We start from the raw sequence: 25,129 nt of genomic DNA, 5'->3' as shown, positions 1-25,129 counted from the left end.
CTCACTTTAATGCAAAGCTCTCAGTGGTGTGGCACCAGAAATACAGAAAATGTAGAGAAATTGATGTCAGATACAAACCCTCTCCAACACACATCAGCTCATTACTAGAGTGGCATTCATGTTCACATGACTGTGTTAACACACGTGCATTTTCACATATAAAATTGAAGCAAAACAGAACAGTACCTTGCCCTGAAATGTTTTTGAAACGTTCCCTTTTTATTCCAATAAATAGAAAACAGTGAAATTATTTGGTCCCGATGCAAACACAGCAGTGAAACTGAAGCGCGTACAGTCCTGACTGAAGACGTGGGTCGTTGCGGGTTCAGATCAAACACTCGCATGTCAGAAGGCACAGTAAAGAGGTTTCCTAAAAAGAGCTCACACTTACTACACAGTGTGTTTGAAATCTAAACACCGTGGTATTGAAATTCTGCAAACAACAAACTAGATCCGAGACAAAAGACGGGAGGCCGAGTGAGAACTCTGTCATGGACCACCACCAGAGCAATCAGCTGCTAATGTCAGGACCAACAGTGCATACGTACGGGGATTTACTTGCATTGTTTTTGTCAAGGACAGCATCAATAAGTGTGAATGGTTAAACACAAAGTCTTTTACGGTATATTTCACAAACACTTTAAGGCGCCGGCGGAACGTAAATGACATCTTGTGATTCTATGACCGTCTGCTTTCACAGAGTCAAAAAAAATAGAGTGCAAAACATACTATGATCTAACAAAAATGCCTGTTTAGATTATCACTCCTGGAATAAATATTAGGAAGAACATGCATATATAAGCAGCACGTGTGGCTGCTTTGTAATGTGTTCATCGACGCGCTGACAGTTGATCACGGGCTGTATGCAGAAGATAAATGAGGCATCTTTGTAAAATGGCATAGTCTGTTTAAGGCAACGAGTGGTTTTAGATAGAGATCTCACCTTAGTTGACCACTGCCATTTCACTTGAAATATTTCAGGTGCACAGGTAATACTAAAACATTTCACTGCTCCAAACAATATTGACACGCCTCGACATTCACGACTGTTAAAACAGAGAGAAGCAGCAGGACTGAACGGCAGCGTTTGTAGTGTTTAACCCAGTGTTACCGACAACACGAGTTAGTGGCAGGAGGCATCTGATGTATCTCAGTTCACTGGGCCATAAGATACCCGATGACCCACCACAGAATCAGTCCTCCTTTTCATCTCAGCTGTTTGTCGTCCACAGGGTTAAAGGGAAACAAAACTGGAGGCCCGAGGGGATTTATTTGGCTTCTTTAGATTCAGGGGACTTTGAGCTGAAGGGACCAGCCAGTCTCTCGCGCTGTAGACCATTTTCTTTAGGTCCACCCAGCTCTCTGCAGTTTTGGCATCCTGAGTATCTTTTCCTGTCCTCCGATTACTAGCCCGTTAGCAAATGAACACGCTAGGTAGCGCCAGACTTGACTGAGGACTGAAAGTAGGAGTACAGTTTTAGGGAGGTGAAGGCTGAGGAGAAGAGACGGATTCAGTTCCATTCACATGGACTTTGATCAGTTCCTATGACAAGCAAATATTTATAAAAAACATTCTTAAATTCTTACAAGGCCACCGAGTTGACCTGGAAACAGCTGACCTGGTCACTGGCTAGAAGATAGCGGATCAGTAGCACAAGTCCCGTCATCAGTAGCCTCGAGATCAGTGCACCACATCGTTAATGTTATGGTCTATGTCGTACCGTTCGCAGAACTTGTTTGTGAAGGGCAGGCAGGTGAGATGCTCCAGCCAGTGCCAGTTAATCGGGTAAATGTAAAACCAAACGATGAGCGAGGAGACCAGCCCGACGTAGGCCACCATTGAGACAGCGATGAGGATGCGTTTCCGGTACTTGTCAAAGTTCCCGAAGGTGACGTAGGGCAGGAAGGCGAAGGAGAGCAACAAGCCGCTGAGGAAACCAAAGATGTGGGCGATGTTGTCGATCCACGGCAGGAGGCCGCACAGGAAGAGGAAGAGGACGATGCACAACAGCTTGAGGAAGGCTTTCCATGGCTTCTCCAGAATCTGCCAGCCTTGAAACAGCTCGACAAACAGACAAGCGAGGAGTCCAAACTGAGACCCCGCTGGACCCACCTGGAGGGAAGAGAACAAGGGGAGAAGACAAGTTAAACACGAGCCCACAATTCAGTTAAATCCAAACACAGGAAGGTTTAGTCCCGACAAAAAGATGCAAGAGTTCTTCTATATTCCTACTCACATATAAAATACCCCCCCCCCCCCCCCCCCCCCCCCACGTATCCTAAAGACTAACATGTAGGACTGAGCACTGGACACATGCATCATGTGTACCGGAGATAAAATGCTTACATCCTGCTTACTAGTGATGCGGGGCTTTTAACAGACCTTGACGTTACTTGACAGCGTTCAGATTTGATAACAGCAATCTGTCTTCTCACCAGTGAGAACCCACTCCACTTATTTGGTAGATAACACCACGTCATGCAAGTGGGTCGAATAGATCCGAGTTAAAATGTACAACAGACCATTAAATACTCATTTCCCCGACAGCAGAGGACGAGGAACCTTTCATGTCTGCTTATGTTGTTTGCACACTGCTGCAGACCCACTGTGACCGTCTCGAGGAGAGTTTAGCTCTCTCTTAGTTTTGGATCTGGTTCTGTGGAAGAACTGCACAACGAGCCCCGGGTCAGGCGGTCAAGGCGAGCAGATTAGAGTGACGTCCGTGCAGAGTTTGGAGGCCTGGCCTGGTCACAGGCAGATGGTTAATCTGTGAGAACGTCAAGGTCCCACTGAGAGAAACAGAGAAGGAGCATGGCACCGCGCCCCTCCCACACACACAAGACTCGCAGTGATGTCAATGCTTAGAACCCTTCCTTTTTATGTTCTGAAAATGTTAGATTTTTCTGCACAGGCTCACCCACTTGAGTTAAAGCAAGAGGTTTTCCTGGAAGGACGCAACAGCCGGGTCCACATTTAGTTAATCATGTGGACCGACTATCAATTTGTCCAAGTGATGCATCAGGTGGCATTGACTAGCTTCCAAAAGATACAACAGGTTAACCTTCTGTTTGCTCCATTAGTGGTACATTCTGATAAATATGAGTATATGTATTAATGACCCTGAGGGGAGCAAAAGGCACATCAAACCAGGGGCCTGTACAACGTAGCAAGAGTTGGGGTTAGCGAGGTAACTTCAGGGTTAACTCTGAGTTTTCAGTCCCACGATAAAAAGGTTCACTTCTTACCGGGATGGATCGCCATGGTTACTTACGGCGAACACCTGGTATAAAAGCACCGCCTACCGACCAATCAAAGATCGGTACGTGGATTGTTCGATAATATTACACAAACACAAAGAAGTTAAAGTCATTATCCAGACTAAAAGAAACAGTTCAAACAGACACATGCTAAAGACAACGCTGGCAATAAATGTGAAGTGTGTAAATTACCAGATACATAATATCACTGTGTCATAAGAATAAATCTAAGCAACAAATTAACTTAATGTAATACACACATGTAATTATAGCCAGATCTATTGTGCCCCGTCTGAAGCAGTGATATTATAAATCTGTTGATTCATAGTTTTCTATATATATTTGTAAAATATGCCGCTCTGCTGACCGCATACCGATTGGTCATATGCCGCAAACATTGCCTCTTTATGTGAACGCGCTTACAGCCCTGAGTGGATTTAACGAGTCGATACCCAGCTTCGTAGGACCGCTGTTGTTAGGGTTGGTTCAGCCAGATAACCAAAAGATGCCCTGGGTATGTTGACCTCGCTTGGTGGTACAGGCTCCAGGTATACTTAAGCTATCAACAGTAAAAGCAGACTGACTGTCCTCATCATCTTAATTCTTCCTGGCAAGCGACACATGTTCTATCTCCATTTAGCCTTCCAGGTGACCGTTTATACTGTTCATAAAAAGGTGCAGGCTTTAAGATCTGATCAGCAAAAACTCAACATCATCAGACTGTGCGTGTATATTTCAATATGTGCATTGTTTTCTCAGTTGGATCCTTTCAAACCCTTTAACGCTGCTTATGTCTGAACTTAAAGCATTCTGCCATCACATTGTCACGTGTAACAACCAATCCAATTAAAGACAGATACAAAACACTCCTAGTCTTTCATAGGTGAAAGCTGCAATCCATAACTTTCCATATAAAGACGATGGAGCGCCTAAAACAGCATGCAGTAAAGCTATCTGTCTAAGCTGAACAGATGCAAAACATGAATCTGTAGCGGAGCATTCTGTGTTACTTGGATCGCTGTTTAATAATAGCAAGCCAAGGAAACTGATGTTGTCTTTTGATCATCTCTCTGCAGAGTTTTAGGAGTAGTTGAACTTTCACAATTCTTTAGATCTGCTCTGCTAGTGAGAATGATCATTATTCCAGTCACAGCTGCCACAGGGTCCCCTTAAATCAACAGTTAAAGGATAATCCACTTAAACCGCCTCCTTAAGCGCCTTGACCGTCCTTTGTTGTGCTTTGCGTGTGCTTCCTCTGGTTATTCCTGGTGTGTGGAGACCTGTGAGCTGCTCGGTGCTAAGCAGAGCTGGATGGTGGGATTTCTGGCTCTCACGTCAAAGTAGATCATACCTCACCTCATGTCCCGTCACGCAAATATCAGGGGAGAGCAATCAGTGTCGGCTCATGAAGACAACAAGAGATTTCTGGATGACATCAAGGCATAAATACAAAAGGTCAAGAAGCAAGCCCAGTCTTGCTTTTGTGTTCATAAAAAAGGTGCAGAATCAAGTCCAGTCTTTGCTAAAAAAAAAATTGTTTGAAAAGAAAGAAATGTGATCCCATTCACTAAGTACTGCAGCAGCCACACAATGGCATTAGACTAATCTCTTAAAGGGGAAAGTGGGCTTTGCAGAGACACACCGAAGAGAACAGACGTGCCAGTAAAATGAAGGTAATCCACATTCTGTTCTTTTCACACAGATCAACAATTTGTTTTTGAAGTGATTTTGCAACTTCTATGAGAGTAGAGCTACTCCCAAAAAAAAAACAGAGGCATTGTTTAAAAAAAAATCAGAAGCTTATTTTTCTCTGTGTGGCATAAACATAAACAAATCACAGAGTTAGTTGCAGTTGACTCAGCAACCTCTCCCTCCCTCCCTCCCTCTCTCCCCCTCCCTCTCTCCAAGACGATTGCTTAAACCTTCCATCAGCACATCCGACAGGACATTATGGAGTGGCTTGATTACAGTAACAATGTCTAAATATAACATATGAAGCTTCATCCTGCAGGTGTGTGCCAGCATAAATCATCTTGTGTGTGCCGCCTCAAACATTAAAAAGTCGACACTGAACTTCACAACGGTACCCTTTCTCATGCTTTTACCTTTTAGATTTATATTCATCAGGTTGTTGGCCAAAGTTATATTTATTAACACTTTACACGCTCAACCTAAGCTAGATGACGTCTTTTTTCTTGCAACCAATAGAAGCAAAACCAATGTCTTTCTAAAAGGTGGAGGAATGCAGACATTAATTAAACTTCAAAGCTATGGTCTGTATTTGTAAATGTCAACACAGGCTTTTCTTTAGATGCTCCACATATTTCTGAAACATTTGTTTCCTTTTTTTGAGGGATGATAAGAGCCTAAAACCAACAACAACAACACTTGGTTGGATGACACTGCTCTCTTCATAGGAAAGACTCAGCTGCAGTAAAGCAGTCTCATAAAGTGTTATCCACTTACACTAAGCTCAGTTTCTCCAGGCACTTGCACAGCTAACACCATGAGGTCATTCCTGTGCCTGCCCCCCCCGACCTCTCTAGCTGGAGGCAGTCAGCTCCGCTCCAATAATCCCCAGTACAAGAAACTCTAACTGCAACGGCATCAAAAAGTGCTGCGACATGAACGGTAAACGCCGTCTTAGTTCACATTCAGACCAGATTTAGCAGCTATTAAGTCTAAATATAGAGGTGGAGGCAGAGAACTATGCATAAAGTACAACAGACTTTGGGTTTTGGGTCTTTAATTCATTCAGGGAATGTTAATGTAATTATATCTCACATCTGTCTCACACCAAAGACATTGACCATCTCAGAGAACGACATGACATGTGTGTATTCGACTGTGTGAACACGCGCGAGTGCTTACGTGCTAGAAATACATCAGCTTCCCTTGGGAAAACTAGTGGCAGAAAAAAGAAGTCCCACCGAGTCCACCGAGTCCACCGAGTCCACTGTACATGTGTGTACACTTTATGTGCATTCTATGTTTTTGCATACATGTGAAGAACTCACCTCAGCTCTGTAGGGCAGGAACAGGGCGGAGGCGATGTTTCCAGTGATACCACTGAGGATATAGATGATGGAGATGCGGACCCAACCAGCCAGCTTCTCCAGGTCTCTCAGTATGGTCATCTGGAACACCACCGACACCAGGCAGTGCAACAACCTACACACACACACACACACACCAGTCAAAGAATGATGCATATGTGCAGTCTGCTTGTATTTCCACCAGTGCATTGTATCATATATGCATTTTTACACTAACTGCAAACATCTGCACGTTTTCCATTAAGCCTCATTGTTTGTCTGAAAAAGCAGACCCAAGGGATTTCCCCTTGTGCCGAGTATTAGCACTAAGTATCAGAATTCATGTGCGCGAGCAGCTCACGAGCACTGGGGCCTCATTTAGAAATATTTCATTACGATTTAATCCTGAAGGCTGCTGACAATGAAACACCGCTTAGTTATCATTCATAGCAAACGACTGAAACGGCTGATTGACTCGACGTAATAGGCTTAACACTTTGCCAAAGAATATTAACCATTCTCTCAATGCAGTTGAGCAGTTAATAAGTGTTACTTTTGCAGTGGCTACATCTGTACTTGAATAGCTGACTCAGCTGAAACCCAGAAAACAAATTAAAAAAATTAAGAAGATGAATTTATTTAATAATGTGTCCTTGAAGAGAAACTACATCTTTGTGTAAGGAGGTTTGTGATTGCGTACCCAGCATGGAGGAAGAGAGACAGCCAGAAACGGTAGAACTGATCCGGAACATCAGGGTTGAGGAACGGCAACAAGCCGCACACATCATCCAGACAGTGGATCTGTGCAAGAGTGGTGCATGGTTTCAGAAATGTACTAACACACTGACACATGTAACACATGCACACACACACACACACAATACCTGTGAGCAGAGTGTGGCCTCCTCGTGGAAGTAACCATGCATGAAAGAGCAATACTCTCTGGTCGTGATCTCACATCTACAGGAGGGACAAGCAAAAATCCAAATCAAATCTTGTCCAGATGACCTGGCAATGTAGCCCATTAAGAAGTGGAAGCGGAGATCAAGTTGATATCTGCATGCCTTGAAGTCAGTACACATGTCTCACCTGCCCTTAGTTCCTATGCAGCACGGCCGTCCCTTGATGTTACAGTCCATGTGTCTGTAGCCTGTGTGGTTCCACTTCTGGGGAAAAGTACACACCTGGAGAAGGACAAGCAATGAGCCGTTACACAGACCTGCCGGACAATAATCGTTGCCTTTATTATCTTTCCTGTTGTAGATCTTGGACACAGAGAGTAGCATAGAGAAAAATGCTTTGTCTAAAGTTACTACGAGGAACTTTCATGTTGTTATGAGTCCTTCAGCTCAGACTCGGAGCTGTCGCCTTTTACCTGCAGTCGGAAGTTCCGGCAGTGGGGCGGAGAGCTCCGCACAGGTCAGCTGCGGCTACTCCTCCGGCCAGGAGCAGAGCCTCGCCACGCTGCTGCCATGCACGGAGCTCTCCGCTTCCCGCCTGGAGTTGCCGACTCAACCGATGTCTTGTGGATATGATAGTAGAGTATATAGGCAGAAAAGGCCAATCTTCTCCCTGTTGGTGTTGTTTACTTATGTAGGACATACAGAGACATCAGTATTACATTGAGACTGTGTCATAACCAGTGAAAAGTTCCTCGTAGTAACAGTTAATGAAGAACGCTAGTGTAGAAAATGCATTTCCAAATTTGAAGCAGTGTCCCCTTACCGGCCAATGGGTGATGTCATCCGGCCATATGTGAGGCTCTGCAGAGGCGGGCTCTTCACACACTCTGGTCACAACATGCAACACACAAGGACCAAAGAAGTTTTGAAAATGACGAGCAAATTTGGGCACATAATACCCTTACAAAATCGATAATGACAACTTGCTAGATATTTCTTGGCGATCTACACAATGATCACATGCACAGTCTCACCTGGGATCCTGGTGGCAGACAGAACCAGAGGACCTGCTGATGTCCACGGGCTTATTCTTCCATTTAATAAAGGTGGCCAGCGTCTCCTGCATTCAGTTATTTTTGCATTCAATTTCAGTATTTATTTCATAGAATAACAAGGGAATAGAATAATAAACAAATTAGTAACCAGTGTGTATCTTGAACACTCACAACAAGTATAGAAATATCAGTCAACAGTTTAAATCTTAAGAATGTTAATCTACCTAACAAGATATCTTTGCATTTGTTACATTTAAATCTTGTTGCACTTACTCTTCCTTGACAAATGTAATTGTAATGGCAAGAACTGTGCGTAAATACGCGTGACAACTGGGATTATACGCTTACAGATTATGATCTCATGTGCAAATGTGTGTGTAGGAATGTGTGTTGTCTCTAGTTTGTGGCTTTAGGTGTGTGTAACTTAAGCAGCTTTTCTGGTGCATATTCATTGAACTGTCTTTGCTTGACTTCTTCCTCAAACTGAAGCAAGGTTTCTTAAAATGACAAGCTAATAAACTAATGTGACGGTGCAGGATAAACCGCTTACGGAGCAGTCGACGCTGAGGGTCTGCACGCATCCGGAGTTGTCATTCTGAACGCAGCAGCCGGACTCTCTCTCCAGGTCTTTGGCCCTCTGGATCAGTCTGACTATCTGTGTGTCCTTACGGATGCACGGGGAGAACTTGGCTCCCAGGTGGATCAGGTCGTCCTGAAAAGTGGAGGAAAATAAAATCGTAAAGACAAACCTGGCAACCCACACATAGTGAAGTGATCTACAGAGAAGAAAAACTCAAAACCGATCCCTCATATGCGTTATTTCTGGATGTAGATTACGTTTCTCTGACTTTCAACAAGTTGTTTGATATACGTGTGTTTAAAATACTGACACTTTGTCAAGTGTGAATTTATCTGACATTTTTGTGGAAGTAACTTGCTGTAGAGAGTCACTGAGGCTAGAGCTTGATGAGAGCAACAGTATGTGACTGGAAATGCAGTAAGTGATGAAGTCACAAACTAATGAGGGTGTAACCCTGCTGCAACAGGCGAGGCCAAAAGTGTCTGGTGTCACGCAAAGAGACGCCAGGGAACAGTTCACGGAAGTCTTATACACCAAGACAAACATCTATTGCGAGTGTCCATCTAGGTTGATAGTGAAAAACATAAGAGTAGTGTAACACAGCTAGTGACTCACAGAGCTAGGACCAACCCAGAAGTTCTCCTGTTGGATATGCTTGACACTCTCATAAATGCCTTTGTTCTTCAGCACCTACAGAGGGCGACAGAGGGACACAGTTTACCAAAACATTTAATGTCATGTTCATTTAGGATTCCTGAGAAAGGCATAATAAAAAAATATATATATTTTTGTCGATGAATTCTGTTTGCTTGAATAAATAAATGTTGCTTTCAATTTCTCATGCTTCAGGCCATGTATCGATTGAGCAGATTATATAAGTGCATCCAGATAGCATAGATTCCTACACAAAAAACTAAAACCTGACACTTGGGCACTACAGATAGCAGGATGTTTATGTCCTCTTGGTAGTAAAAATGCAACCAATCATGTAAAAAAAAAATCAAAAAAAAAAATCAGTCAGTACGTTTTGAGCTTACTCACCAGTTCAGACGTAGAATGTTGTGCAAACCCCACAGGGGCAAAACCGTATGTGCAACAGGCCAGCAAAGTGATTACTATATGGACAAACGTGATCCAGTAGGCAAAGTAGGGCCTAAAATACACAGCAGAGAACCACTGTAAATCAGGTGAAAATCATGACTCGCCAACACGTACTGTCAGTCGTGGTGTCAAACAACACATTACAGGGGAGGAAAAAAATATCTTAATTCAAATCTCCTTAAAACTCCTCTTACTGCTTGTATATAAGCCACGTCTCTCCAGAGGTTTAATGTCACTTTTTACTGTTAAAACCGACCCAAAAATCAAACTGGCTATATTTTCTCTTGCTGTCTGAGGTCTACAAGTCAATTATTTAAAGTTTGTGAAAAATACACTAATATGTCTGTCATCTACTCATTCCTGACCTGTGGCTGTGGAAGTCGTCCAGCTGCTTCTGGACGTGGCTGCTGAGGCTGCGTTTGTAGTGCCGGTTCAGCCACTTCCCCACAACGCCCATGCCGTACTGACGCTTGCGTTTGTCAAATGCAAAGTGCTTAACTTGGGAGGCGATGCGACCACCCCGACGAGGATAGCTCTTTTCAGCTCCTGCTATTGGTGTCCTGGGCGTTCGAGATATGTTGGGGGGGAAAAAAGCATTTAAAGGAAAGGAAAAAGGGTGAGGGAGGGAGGTGGAGGAAGCGGAAAGGTGGAGTTAAGACAGACAAAGAAGAAGAACAACGAAGGTGTACAAATTAGACGATTGCATGGAAATGTGATGAATAAATAAAAGAAAATGAAGAGATCCTATTTAATGATGGAATGTGTGTAGAAAAATTAGGATTATTGAATATTCTTGCTCTCTGGACATATATGAGCGTCAATGGCGCCTGTTCGGGTTTTTGGTTGTGTCTTTACTTACAAGCTTGGGAACTTCTGGTCATGCTGCTCGCTGGGAGCGAAAGCTGCAGACATGGGAGGCGATTCAAATACGTCGTCAGCCATAGAATACAACTCATCATGGGCATCAACCTACGCAGGAGAGGTAATGGAGGTCACAGAGGAGGAAGAGGAGATGCGGTAATTATTAGCGGCCAGGCCTCATATGTGTTTAGACAATAGGATCCTGTTGCTGTTGCAGCAGACATCAAGGTGGGTCTAAATACAGGACAGCTGAGAGAATATATGATCAGAACATTAAACCATATTGAATAAGTTTGACATATAGAAGGTCATAGATGGTCAAAGAATGCTTGACAAATACAGTACATCCTTATGAGATATGGCGGTATGGAAGGAAGGAAAGGGGAAGATATGAAATAGGGAAGATAGTGGTTGCTGAAGAAAGGAGCCTGATGAGAGACTAGCAGTGAAAGTGGAAGTGTGACTGCTGACGTACGCAGGGAGGCAAAGGAAGTAAGCTGTAGAAATGAAAAAAAATAAATAAAAGCCAAAGAAAGTTGCAGCAAAGAGTTGACATTGCTGCCAAGGCACTGACAGGAGGATCGAGAGAGTGACAGCTGACCTTGCTGAAGAAGAGCGACTTGGACGTGTCTGCGGAGTCCACGGTGTCCTCGTCCATCCAGCTGGGCCTGACAAAGCTCCTCTTGGTGAAACTGCGACCTGTCTGGGACCCCGGCAAGCCGCTACGACCCTGAACAACAAAAGTAGAAAGTGATACGTTATTTCACACATTCACAATGTTTCTACGATCAGTTCTGCTCTACTTAGAAATACGATAACAATTATTAAAACATTTAAGGTGAAGTTGTGGCTGCAGAATAAGTAAAACAACTGTCTCCTCCCTTTCTAGAATACATCCACACACACACACACACACACACACACACACACACACACACACACACACACACACACACACACACACACACACACACACACACACACACACACACACACACACACACACACACACACACACACACACACACGTTTTCTGGTACCAGACCCACCTTCAGCAGGTTGGATGCAGCTCGGATGCTCATGCGGGCGACAGACTCCCTCTTGCGCTTGGGGAAGCGGCTGTACCCGGAGCGCTGGCTGGTGAAGGAGCTGAGTGAGGTGACACCCGGGGTGAAGGGCCCCCCCTCAGTGGTGTGTGGCGTCCTGGGGGAGCGACCGTCCACGTCATCTGGGCAACGGAAGGCTCTCCCCCGTGCCAGGGGATCCACAATCTACCAAAAACAGAGAGTAGTTTCTGACATAAACATTAAAATAAACATGGCAAAAAACCTACTAGACGTCTGCGTTTGACACTTTGAGTTTTCTGTGTGTGAATGTGTCAAGTAAGAGAAAAAAAAAACACAACTGCTAGAAGTTCTTATCACTTGTCCTCCAGATTACAAGAGCAGAAAGATGTCAAGAGTCAAAAAAGCAGGCGAGGGTAGGCACGAGATTAAGAAAAAAAAAGAAAAAACAGAATACTGGATGGTGAGTAGATGAGTAGAGCTGTCACAGACTGAAGGGAGTGACATCAGTCATCTGGAGCACAGATGGTCCACGTCTGTCACCGCGCAGCACTCTGCTTTATTAAAGCCAGACACATTTTTCCCTCTCTCCTCACGATCCCCTTCTCTCACCATCTCCTGTCCTTACAGAGAAGCCTCTTACTGTCGTAATACAGGTGCAACAATTATTACTACTATAAGTTATTACTCGTTTGCTTGTTGTGAAATTGAGTGGAGAGTGGAAAGGACAACATCCTGTTTCTTTTTGCTGTCTTTGGAACTTATTTCCATGCTAGGATATCCTGGTTTATTCATGTAAACGAGTCAGGGTATTCATACGTTTCTAAACAAATTAATTAGAACAAAACCTTTATCAGGATGTGAATTACCGGCAGGATTAGAGTGTGAGGGTCCACAGGGATCATATGTCTCTGTGTCGGTAGAATACCTTGGGCATCTTGTGTGCTGCTGGTGAGTCCAGGCCCTGGTCGACGCTGGTGGCGATCTCAGACTCTCTATACTGGGCCTTCAGCTTGCCGTAGCGCTGGCTGCAGTGGCGCAGGCTCTTCTTGTGCCATACCTGCTGCTTGGTCTCACAGTCCTCCCCCACCCCGAACCACTGTGCTGTGTTCCTACAGGTAGAGAAAGAAGAGGGTGGCCTCAGTATCACAGAGTACAATTGAAAAGCATCTGTTCAGGGTTCACTCAACCACGGGACTTTTGGGATATGTTGCCGATGAATGCTGACAAAATAATTGTCTGTTGTCTTCATCTTGCCTGCGGATGCTTTGCGAGAGCGACGATTGTCTTCCGAACTTTGCCCTCCGGTCTCTGAATGAGAAGCCTCCATCTCCTGCTCCACCGATGCTCTCGGACACAGAACTGGTTGCTTGACCGCTCGTGCTTTTCTTCAGGGACGGCCGTAGTGGCTGACCAGAGGAAATGAGAAACGCTGTTACAGTACAGCAGTACAGTAATTGTTCTTACGGTATGACACACAAATAGTGCCTACATACAGTGGAAAATGGAGGTATGAACTAGTGTTACAATTACAATTGTAGGCATATCACAATAACTATACATAATGCAGCAGCAGCAGCAGCAGCAGCATGGATAATCAATTAAGCCCACAGTGCTCTACTGGCCAATTAAAAGAATAAAACACAATTAATTATTGCAAGACTGCAGGGAGCAGCTCAGATGAAATTATTTTGAAATCCTAAGTTTGTTAAGAAAGTAATTAGCTGTTTATTGTAATGACTACAATAATCAGGGTCAGTGGCCAGACTAAATCCCAGTAATGACATATTTGGATTAAGTGCACATTTAATGTGGACACAGTCAATATTTTGTATGGTCGGGTATTGCTAAAAAGGGCCCTGCTCTCTCAAACACCTACTTGTGTATGCCGTTCATAGTGTTCTTCACTCATGTTGGGTGCAGTGAGAGTCCATTATCCTAACCTGCAGTGACTCTGCAGCTGCTGAGGCTAATGGTGTTGTCATCCTGAGAGTTAATGGGGCTCGAGGCAAGCTGTAAGGGGGCGCCGTATGTTCGGTTGATAGAGGCTCAGCTTGTTGAGCCTCTATCAGAGAAAAGCAACGGTTGCACATAGAATTTCTACGATTCTTGGGACACTTTATGCAGAACTTGTGCATCTAAATCTCTCTATAGGCCGGGCAGAAAAGAGCCTGGATTAACATTAGATATTAACATCAGTTAATCATAAGTAAATGGTAAACTGACTTTAACATTACACACAGAACAAGGTTTTAGGTATTTAGGTTTTACAGATAATACAAATCTAAATGGAATAGGTAATGACCTCTGGACTCAAATGTACTTGTTTCAGTTGTAACTACACTACATGAAGTTGCAAAGCATTTCCAAATGTAGTATTATTACTCAAATGTGTCTTGGAAATATCCACATTTAGAGCATGTGGCCTCTTTCTGCTTCTTCTTTTCTCTCTTGTAGAAGCAAAGCTGTAGTACATGGCCGAGTTCACACTTTATTTGCATGTTTATTACGCACTTTGGGAACAGTTTAACTGTAGCATGCTCAATTAAACCCTAACTGCGTACTACTTTGTGTCGATGCAATGCCATCGTTTGTGTTCCCGGAATGGGGTCCACCGGGGGGGAAATGTATGGCCCTGTGCCCAAAGACTACAAGACAGCTGCCTCTCTGTTCCTCTGAATTTGAACAGAGGGAGAGGAGAGCACGCTACCCTCATTACGTTTGTTTAATCCCTTTGAACTTTTACAAATAAAGTACTGCCTCAAGTCTTTTTTGTTCTTTCCATGTACATACAAAGTTGGAGTCAAATGATGGGCAGTGACCAGGTCAGCCTACCTGTTTGGTAGGGTCGTGGGACGTCATCTCCTCGGGTGGAGGGATGGCTATTACAAGGCTGGGCGGCTTCTTGCTCTTCAGGCGGCTATCTGATTGACCTCCGTTTAGAGGAGGCTCCTCCCCCCCCTGTGATGCCATCCTGTCAGAGTGCTGGAGATGAGAAAATCATAATGAATATAATTGAAACATATATATAACCAATAAGATAATTGCACGACAAAATACAGCATGTCCATACATAACCTTTTGGAAGATGAGACAAAAGCTGTGACTATAATCTAAAACTAAATGTTCGGCTTTGTCAAGTCGTTCTTGTGGTGAACGTGGGCATTACAGCTTTACTTTATGGGCCCAGCAATAACTCAAAGAGGAATTTATTACAGTTTATTCAAACAGTCTATTTAGCTGCAGCTGGCTCTCCTCCAGTTCAATCTGCTCTAAATAAAATCATTGGCAACTTCCCTTGCTTGATGATTACCTTCATAGGCAATTTATTAAGTGATGCTTCAAAAGCTCTGCATTCACTTCCAGCTGATGAGAAACGGCACAACATCATGGACAGCGACGTGTTTTGCTACACAGCGCTTAGGTTAATTGATTTAAGTAAATATTAAGGAAGAGGCGGGAGGAAAGGAAGGACCTTATGTGTTTCACTGCGAATATGAGCTCTGAAATTAAATAAACAAAGCAAGGTACACAAATATACAGTAAACAATATGACATTTCTGTCATTGCCAACAATCTTCTGGTAAGAAAGACAGCGCACACATGGTTAAAGATTCAGTTTAATTCATTTGAATGTGTACTTTTACATTAAATTAATTTCATTTGAAAGTGTCATGTAATGATTCATTTGCCTGTGAAAATATCGAGGACGCTAACCGAGGGACCTGAAGTGGGCGATATAGATATGTGCATGAATTCATCATGATATAATACATCTTCTTAAAATTAATTATAGAGAAACCATTTAGTAACAAAATAACCAGCTGCATATGTATTCCCTTTTTTCTTGATTCAGTGAATTAAATAACTGACGACTCAACGCACTACATCCCATTGATGCAAAAAATGATGTAAATATAATAAAGTAATAATATAGAAAGGAGTCCTGCTCATTAATTTGCCCTTAGACAGCTTCCTCAGCATGAGCCACACATCTCTCCACTGACTGATCATTTCATGATTATGAAGTGTCACACAGTACTGTTGAGCCCAAACAAGAGACTTAAAAGGACCCGCAAAAAAATAAAATCAATTTCAAAAGAATTCAAGGGAACTGATTGGCCAACTGAATAAATCAGAAATCGATTCTGCAGCACCTAACGTACGTACTTGGACCACTAATGAAAAAGCAACTGATACACCAGCTGTTGGGCTGTTGGGAGCTCCAGCTAATGACATCACATGACAGCAATCAATAGTGCTCCAAATCATCACGCATCCTCCAGGTGGTTGGTAATCCATATCCTTCTTCTCGACTTGAACTGAAAACCGCCTTCAAAGTCCTGTTTATTGACTGCATACATTAATGGTGATCTAGTCGTTGAAGCTTCTTCTACTTGCATACTCAGAAGTTGCTCTGAACGAGATCAGTTAATGTCGGACATCTCATAACACAAATCAAGATCCCTGTCGTACAGTCAGTGTTTACAAACAAAACATATTTACTAAAGTACGTCACACGTGTGCAAACGCTGCACACGTCAACTACATGAATAACACATGCATCACACCTGCAGACTTGTCAGTTGAGTTGATGTAACCAGTCTCTCTGTCTGATCAGGGACTAAATATGAATGTTAAACTTACTTATCGCCGTCTTCCGGGCTTTACCAATCGCAGTCAACAGCCAGCCAGTCTATTCCTGGCGCTCCGAGTTTGTCTCTTAGCATTACACTGAATATTTCCAGAGAAAGCTAAAAGGCATTGCGGACATCAACCTAGAACACAAGCCTGGGCCAACACATCCATTATGTCATTACGGCCCTGAAAGCCTTGAAGCTGTCCTGGAGTCGTGGTTTATAAAATCAATGCGAGGCCCTTGGTGTCTGCGGCAGGAATGGCAGCAGCCGGGAAATCTGACACCAGCTCAGCCAATAGCCTAGTTTCCACTACAGAGCCGAGACACAGTTAGACAGGGCTTTACATATTGTTCATGTCACTTACTTTGCCCCCACCACCACCCCCCCCCCAAAAAAAAAAACTGCGTTTTCTATAAAGTCTTTGTTGTAAAAGGGGTGTATATTTCAATTCTTCAATTATGTAAGATAAATATTTCAGGCGTGGGCAGAAAGCTCCATTCAGTCCTCCTGAGGCCGAGAGGAGGCTGCAGACAATCTAGCCTGTGGTTTGGTGGAGTAGTGGGTATAGGGCTGGAACCCACCCACTTAGATAATGAAATAGCTAGGAATTAGGCTAATGGACAGAGTGCTCAAGAGGCGGGGAGACTGCTGCTGACCATAGGCTATAAATGTAGACAGGCAATGGACAACTTGTATCTCCAGAGGAAAGATAACAGAGAAACCTACAGGATATGAGGCACTAATATGAGGACAGGGAAGATTATCATGATATGTAAAACAGATGTAAATACATTGATACGTAGCCATTTTGAAGTTTTACATTTTGAAATAATATCATGGCAACGTAAGAGGTTTGTTCCCCCCTTAGAGAATACCAATAACAAGAGACATGATATGGAGCATGGGTTTAAATCCTGCATCCCGTCCTATCTGCAAGGAGAAAGCTGCCGTTCTGTAGGAAGACAATCTCAAGCGGCATTGCCCTCCTGAACATACAGAGCTACAGAGAAAGCGAACGATGAGTTGCTCAGCTTTTCAAATGCTAAAATTAATTGTTGAAAAAACAAAAACAATGGAGTTTGTTGTTCTCAGAGCATTCAAGCGGTCGCCCAAGGACAGAACATTTCCACACTCTGGAAATTGAGTTTGAGACTGCAGAGATATGGAGCATGGAGATGAATTCAATAAACAGCGTGATTGTCCATCATGGATCTACTGTTATATGGCACCACTCGAGGTAAGACCATTTTACTGAAGGCTAGTTCTTGTTATGCTACTTTTATATTCAGATTTGCTCAGTGAACACGGCAGCGTAATAAAAAAGGCTCCACAACACAGGCAGAAAACCAACTCATAAAGCAGCAAACCTGCTCTGACACATTCTTGATACCACCAGCAGGAAAATATCTTAGGAATGAGTTCAGTTATTTAGGGCACACTCTCTCTCTCTCTCTCTCTCTCTCTCGTACTTAACCACATCTAGCTCGTGTGATAACACACAGTATGCCATGCTCCTCTTGTGTTTCTATAACCATGGATGAGATGACTTATTAAAGATCAACGTCAAAGTCAAGTTTAAGCTTGCAGAGAAGAAGACGAGGAAAAGCTACAATAAAGCATATAAAACGTGGAAGAAAATAAGAGAACCGTAGAAAAACAATTCAATGAGAGATCCCCGATCCTCAGATACGTCTCAGATCGCCAAGAGAGAGGAAGAGGTATGACAACGATGACATCATCCATTGCTAATGTGATCACATGACATGGAAAGCACCATTTCCAAGTTGTCTGTGCGTCGGAACAATTCACCGGTTCATCTAGACGGTGCATGACGTGACCCTTAATACTCAGCGGGACTGTACCGTCGGTGTGTGTTCCTTTGAGAGTGTGTCGCCATGGTTCAGTCCCTTCCCCCTGAGCATGTACAAGTGTTTCTTTGTTTGTGAGTATTCCCGTTTGACTGATGCCCGAGGCAGCGTTATCCCCCGTGAACCTGGAGACGGGCCTGGACTCATCGCCTCGGAGCGGTGCAGCTCTGGAGGTTCACGTCACAGGTTGCAAAATGCAGTCCGGACAAATGTTCACCTGTCTTATAAACCGCACGCAGGGGCGAAGGGAAGATATCGCGTTACATTTTCTGCCACGCTCACTCCACACAGCAGCTGACCGACTTCACTTGGGCCAAACACACTTACGATGACTTATGATATAGGCAGCCCTTGACAAGGGTACAAGGGGGCTTTTCCAGGCTTGGCTTCATAAGCTTTTTAACATGAGATGTATTGTTTTACAATCGACAAAGTTATGATCGTGTAGAAACATGTGCTGACTGTCAAAACACCATGATTAGATATTTTGTACCTATTATTATTATCACGCTACAGCCTCATAGTTTCTGTTTATCATATAAAAACATGATCAACTATGCCTACTTTCAAAGCAACCAAACTTTTTCACTCGCTGCACATTTTTGGCATTCTTCTGATATCTGAGCCGAGGGAATTGTTGAGAAACTACACTCTGTGCCTCCGCAGCAATACAAAGCGTGTCGATGCTGCTCACTGTGTGGGGAAGAGAAAGTCTCGCTGAACTATAAAGTGTTGTGTGTGCCAAGCTCAGCTTTTAATTTTTTCTTCTATTTTTCCATTTTAAGCATTTACATGACTTGCCAGACCAACTTGTAGTAGTCCAGAAAGCTTAAAATCGACTTCATGGGTGAAAGTCACCAGTATTTACAAGCGCTAACACTTGCAGAACGATCTTTCATCATCCAAGCGTAATGAAAGCAATAATAACTTTGAGTCGGGCAGAGCGATCGTTTTACATGTCAAGTGACCCTTTTCTGACACTGGTGCTAATGTGTGATAACGGAGAGCTGGGCTCCAGACAACATTGCACAACGAATTACTTCCTTTTTGTCAGAGACTTGAGGCTTTGCTTCTTCCTCCGCAGAAATACGAGGAACTGACCTTTAGAAAACTGCCTGATCACTTATTCTTATTAACACCAACCCCGTTTCCATTGAAGTTCCTGAGACGGATATCTACAAAACAGTGGAACAGTTTGATCATAGTGTTTATTCCATATTCCACCTTAGACGTTGAGCTGCATGAAGTCCTGTACAGCTTTTTCAATGCTTTGAGTGCTGTTGAGGTTTACCAATAAATGCCTCTCAAAACACCAAAAGAGCACATTTCAATATCCAGAAATGCATTAAAGATAACTTCACACACGCAATGACTCAGAGGCTCACAGAACAAGTGGGATTCAAATCCTGAAGCATCAGTGCAACGAGGAGTTTATTATTTGATTGTGATTATTTAATGATTAAGACTGAGGACAGCAGCGAGTACGAGTGATGGTGTTCAGACAATGTTCACACCCTCCCTGACACAGTCAGTAAGTGTTTGGACATTTGTGTCACGGGCTGACTTGTGTGGGACTTCACCACACTAACAGTGCCAGGTCAACCAATCTTCTCTAGATCTGTACTTCTGTCAACAGAGGATGAATCATACTATCTTGTTGATTCACTGAGTCATATCCAGCCGCCATCACCAGTCCAACATTGTCAGGTCTTCTTTTTTTGTTGTTTCCATTCTAACGTAAGCTTTTTTTTTAAGAGATCATACAAGTCATAGTATAGATATTTTTGCATCACCCCTATTATTTCTCTTTTTGGATTGCTACCTCAGACTGAGGGCGACTCAGGAACAAGAGTTCGGGGGAGAATTGTGTGTGTCATCTGCTTGAGGCGCCAAACTTAAGATCTCATACATTTCCAATGAAATTCACAACATTACCAACAGTCATTAGATACTTAGATAGTATACTAATAGATACTTTATTCATCCCGCAAGGGGAATTTGTTTTGCTACAGCAGCATTTATAGTACAGGTAAACAGGGAATTTTAAAGCAAATATGAAACCATGCAAACGGCAACAAATGTTCTCTCCCGTTTCCATGTTTGACAAACGGAGTTTTCCTAATGCAGCCTATCCGTCTCATCAAACGGAGCGGTTGGAAGCTGTACATGGAAAACCAGAAAAGACTGAGTGTGAGAGAGCCTCACGTGTACATGGGCCGGTGCTCAGCTGGCAGAAAGCCTTGAAAACGGAGAAGAGTGCTCTGCTTTAACAAGACCCTTTTTGAAGACAATCAAAACCTTTGATGGCGGGCAGCGATGAAATGACGTCCTCCTGATTTACCTTCAGACATACAACATGCTTGGTTTGGTGTGCCTGCTCTGCTGCTATGTGTGTGAAGTTCTCATCATGACCAGTTGAATGCTACTCAAGGCGTAGGAAGAGTGTGTGTGCGCGTTGCAGTGGCGTCTGTGTGCTGCCAAAACACACAGCAACAATCCAAACTGCCCCCTCATTCTTCACTTCCAACAATCTCACGATGATGCCTTTGTAAACAAAACCTTGGTTCTTTACGTATCCCATCATACCCGTCTTTGGCTGACAACAACAACACTTTGGTGCATCACACAAATCAATAGTTCCATTTCAACGCTATTTTAAAGTTCAGTATCGAGGCGTTCAGTTTGAAAAGAGCCTCGGCTTCAGCCTAACCGTTCCAGAGACGGTTTAAAACATTGCACCATTTTTACAAGAGTCTGCTTGCCCAAACCTGCACATTATACAATGTCTCCGCCTTGTTCCCGGTCTAAGAGTCCTCCTCACAACCCTCAAGGTGTAACCCAAATAACTAGACTAGTGTTCAAACAGCGTGTGTACACATAAAACAAGGTATTGCTACCCTGTCGTGTTTTTCATGGCCACAACGAGTGCGTGCACACTTGTGTGTGTTGCAATGTGTCACCCAAAACAGCTAACTTTGTGTGAGGGGGCTTGTCAACTGGCCCAGCCTGGCTGTTAAAACCGAGAAGGACAAAGTAGTGTACTCTCACTCGCTGTCACAAATGAGCTGCGGTGCCAAAAAGAATGTGAGTAAAGACACTTTAAAAGTCTGCTGGTGGATCTCACAAGAAACGTGGAGGAAAATGAGCAAACGGTCGATATCTCTCTGCAGCGCTGAGAGCTTGATAGCAACGCCAGAGATACCAAATAATCCTTTTAACGGTTATGAGTCTTTGGGTTTCGGAGCATTTCCGGACTGTCCCTGTATTTTGAGATAATGTGTCAGGTTGGCATGGGAGTGCAGGAAAAAAATTCAGCCTATCCAGCTCAACAGCCCTGTTGTTTTAGTGGGTTGTTATTTTAAAAAAAAGGGCAAACTGTTTTCTGGGTATGGTGCAGCAGCTGAAAACAGATAAGATCATGGAATGAAAGCCTCCAGAGGGAAGTGATGGCAGGGTTTGATTGTGGCACTGTGACAGACTGGAAGACCCTGACAGTTGTTTCCAAACTTCAAATTAATAGAGCAGGGACATAAGACATTCTTCATGAACAACATTACTGTTAGTTTAAAAAACGGACTGTGGTGCAGTGTTGATGGGAAAGTAACAATGAAGCAACGGAAACCTGACATGCCCCATTCGTAAAGCGCTGGGAGAAATCTACACCACCCGTTTAAACCCCGGACTGTCCAAATATAGCTATTTTACATTTCTCGTTTAATAATCGAGACAGAGATCGCTTGCTGATTCTGATGAAGCGTGCGACCTAAAGTCCTGTTTCCTTGTCGTGCAAACTGTTTTTAGTCACACTAGGTCACAGTTTTCCTTGACACGGACCGTTAACTCAGACAGTGACAGGTGTGCAGGTGGTTGCGACCGCCGTACAAGTTCAACCGTGCAGATGCAGCTGTTGCTTAGTTGCTTGCTGCTTACAGAATACAACCCTGCCTTCTATGCTCAGAAGATGAACTTCACTTTTTCTGCACCGCCTTCACAGCTGCAGAAGGTCAGTATGATGTGCTAATGACAAGTAAAGGTAACACACTGCGTCAAGCTAAATATTTAGTTTGATATTTGCCTTTGTATGCAGTTTACGTTTCCCATGATGCAGTTATCTTACAAGACATGGCTCGATTCAACGGCGATGTATGATTGGCTCCTTCAGTCTGCCCCTCCGTGAGCATCTGGAGAGTAACTGGAATAAAGGACAAACTCTGGAGCAATGCTGCGATGATTATAGCAATAATAATAACACTGTCCACGCCACCCACTTCTGTGAGGGCCTATACAGCACTGCATGATTTAATAACCATGTGTTCATTAAGCTACTATCTCTACACATCAGTGGTGGTTGAAAACGGAAGGACACAATTGTCGTCTACAAAAAAGAAAAAAACTGTGCTCTGCATTGGCACCTGGACTTATGTGCACTGCTGTTTGTAACCAACTACAATCCATCACATGCAACACATCCACAATGACATGTAGCAACAAGAGAGGTAGACTTACAAACACAAACAGAGTAACACTGGCCTACATTTTACACTCAGTTTACACTGTTGATTAACTGACTCATTTAAATTCCATGAATCTAATGAGATTGCTGAATCAGACCAAACATCTGATGAGGTGTTTGCTCAACAGAGCTTTCTGAGATCTGCTGAGAGACCAAACCTGGTCCAGAAGTATGCGACTCTACTCTGTGCAGAAAGACAACAGTCATCTTGTATCTGCACTAAGTTTTGAGCAGCAATTTAATGACTGACTTATATAGTCTCCACTGTGTAAATCTATTTAATATTATTGTTTTTAAGATCAGTTAACCTACACCAGAATTGAAAAACGTTTAACTTCTATCTATTTGGGTAACCTGGGTAACCTGTCCCCCCCCCCCCCCCCATTATACTTCAGGTGAAAATGACAATGACAGTTTGAGTTCATGCCTCGTGAAACGCCGCGTGAACACTCCCTCCTGCATTCTTTGGAAAACAAATGGGAGGGGTGTAACAACAAATGGGTTTTGTCGGCACATGGTGACTATAATTACCTTCACAGGGATAACAGGGGGGAAATTTGAGATGAATTTTGGTATTTGGTACATATTTGTCCTGAGGGCAGAGCAACAAAGGGCTGGTTGAGGCATGCTTTGAGCGGCTAGTAGATGTCACCAACTGTGTGTTCCGTCCTCCAAACAAAGCTCTGGTTCACAACTAATACTGAAACTTCCTTTATCCGAGTACTTATGAGAGTTCATTTTGAGATATTTCACGTTTTCATTTTAAAAACTCGATAATGGCCGTTTACTGAAACACTTTAAACGGCTTTAACCCTCCAAAAACAAACGTCAAGTCCAAAGAGTTCACTGTACTCACCTCCAAGAAGAAAAAAGTGTGTCGTTATTCATTAGCAGAGGGTATATGTCCGAAGTTCAACGCTACTGTAGGCTACTGTCCACCAGCGCGTCACCACTTCCCTCTTTCTCTCTCCCAACATCCTGGACTGCAGCTCCACGGAGGAGCAGGGGGCGGAGCTACGATTTACCGTATCCACAGAGAAGACTCCTACACATGGTAATAATACCCGGCATGCTGCACGGTTCTGTTCCCTTAGATACAATGGCGGCTTACATCTTTAAATGTTCACAACTAATGCCCAGTCCAATTGGTTTCATTAGCTCTGCAACGTCAAAGTATTTCTCTGGAAAGAAATGTCCGTCGTTGGAGGGCAGGGTTACTCAGTAGTCTGTCTCTAAATGCAGGGAAGCTGAGAAAGACCATAATAATTTAAAAGTTATAAGCAACTGAGGAGACTACCGTGTTGTGAAATCTAACCACTAGAGAATGTAAAGGTATGATCAAATAAAAATGATTCAGTCCGATCCAATTTGAGCAACTTTTTCTGACCTGACTTGAATTCTTAGGGGTAAAAAATAATTTGATCAGAGTATTGTTATTCATTTTTAATATATTTAACATTTGAATTTTCGATATGTATTTGTGAATACACACACACACACACACACAGTGACAGGGAGTGGAAGGGCACTCCAATGAACGACTAATACACAAACAAATCCTTTAGATATTGTCCTTTTTAAACATTAAGCATTACTAGAATTAAGACTTTTAAAAGTGTCCTTTAAATAAAAGGGGAAATATATTTGTATCTGGTTTTATTTACATAATTTTGGCCATCAGTTGTATCAGTTATGAGAACATATTAGGCAGGCTCTTCAATGCTGAGATCCAGGGATGCTGCTTCATCCCAATGACGTCCAACCAGACAAAGACACATTGTAAAATGAAAGTAAATCTTATTATACCTGACAGGTGTGATGGAAAAACTAAATTTCCTTCAAAATTCAATAAAAAAAATATTTTTTGACTATTTGACTATTTACCACATATTTATCATCATCGCTATGATATTTTTAGCTGTCGGTAGTTAAATATAGTAGTAACAAAATGTTCAAAATGTAGCATTAGATTTGTGCCATATTAGCAGAACAAGCACACAAATCAAACTTAAAATATTGGCAGCAATTTCTGTGGATAATTTGATAATATATTTGAGGATAGGATGATGTTTTCACAACAGCAGACGTTCTCTTTGAATGGAGCAAACAGTCCCTGAATTACAAAGATAGACAATTACATTACTGCAAGACAGTGGTGCATTATGGGTGGTATGTAGCTTTAAAGGAAAGGTTTCATTTTTTTTCAAGCGAGGCTAAATCAATGAGTATCTTCCAAAATGACACTCTGCTTT

General features: G+C 43.0%; 1 protein-coding gene across 1 annotated transcript; it reads right to left on the bottom strand.

Moving 5' to 3' along the window:
- On the bottom strand, window positions 1-23,853 carry LOC306695681 (inactive rhomboid protein 2-like). Its single transcript, XM_079158984.1, has 18 exons — window positions 23,734-23,853; window positions 14,692-14,841; window positions 13,114-13,265; window positions 12,785-12,968; window positions 11,842-12,063; window positions 11,394-11,522; window positions 10,791-10,900; window positions 10,297-10,491; window positions 9,872-9,983; window positions 9,446-9,520; window positions 8,801-8,962; window positions 8,230-8,315; window positions 8,019-8,082; window positions 7,383-7,477; window positions 7,178-7,253; window positions 6,994-7,094; window positions 6,276-6,429; window positions 1-2,113 (listed from the first exon to the last, which is right to left on the bottom strand). The coding sequence occupies exons 2-18, from the start codon at window positions 14,827-14,829 to the stop codon at window positions 1,682-1,684; spliced, it is 2,487 nt and encodes an 828-aa protein (XP_079015110.1). The 5' UTR covers window positions 14,830-14,841; window positions 23,734-23,853; the 3' UTR covers window positions 1-1,681.
- Window positions 23,854-25,129: the final 1,276 nt, after the last annotated feature.

The sequence above is a fragment of the Pholis gunnellus genome (genome assembly GCF_910591455.1).
Source record: "Pholis gunnellus genome assembly, chromosome: 5".
Taxonomy (NCBI): domain Eukaryota; kingdom Metazoa; phylum Chordata; class Actinopteri; order Perciformes; family Pholidae; genus Pholis; species Pholis gunnellus.
The sequence above is the reverse complement of the archived record's forward strand: the minus strand, read 5'-3'. Positions and strand labels throughout refer to the sequence as shown.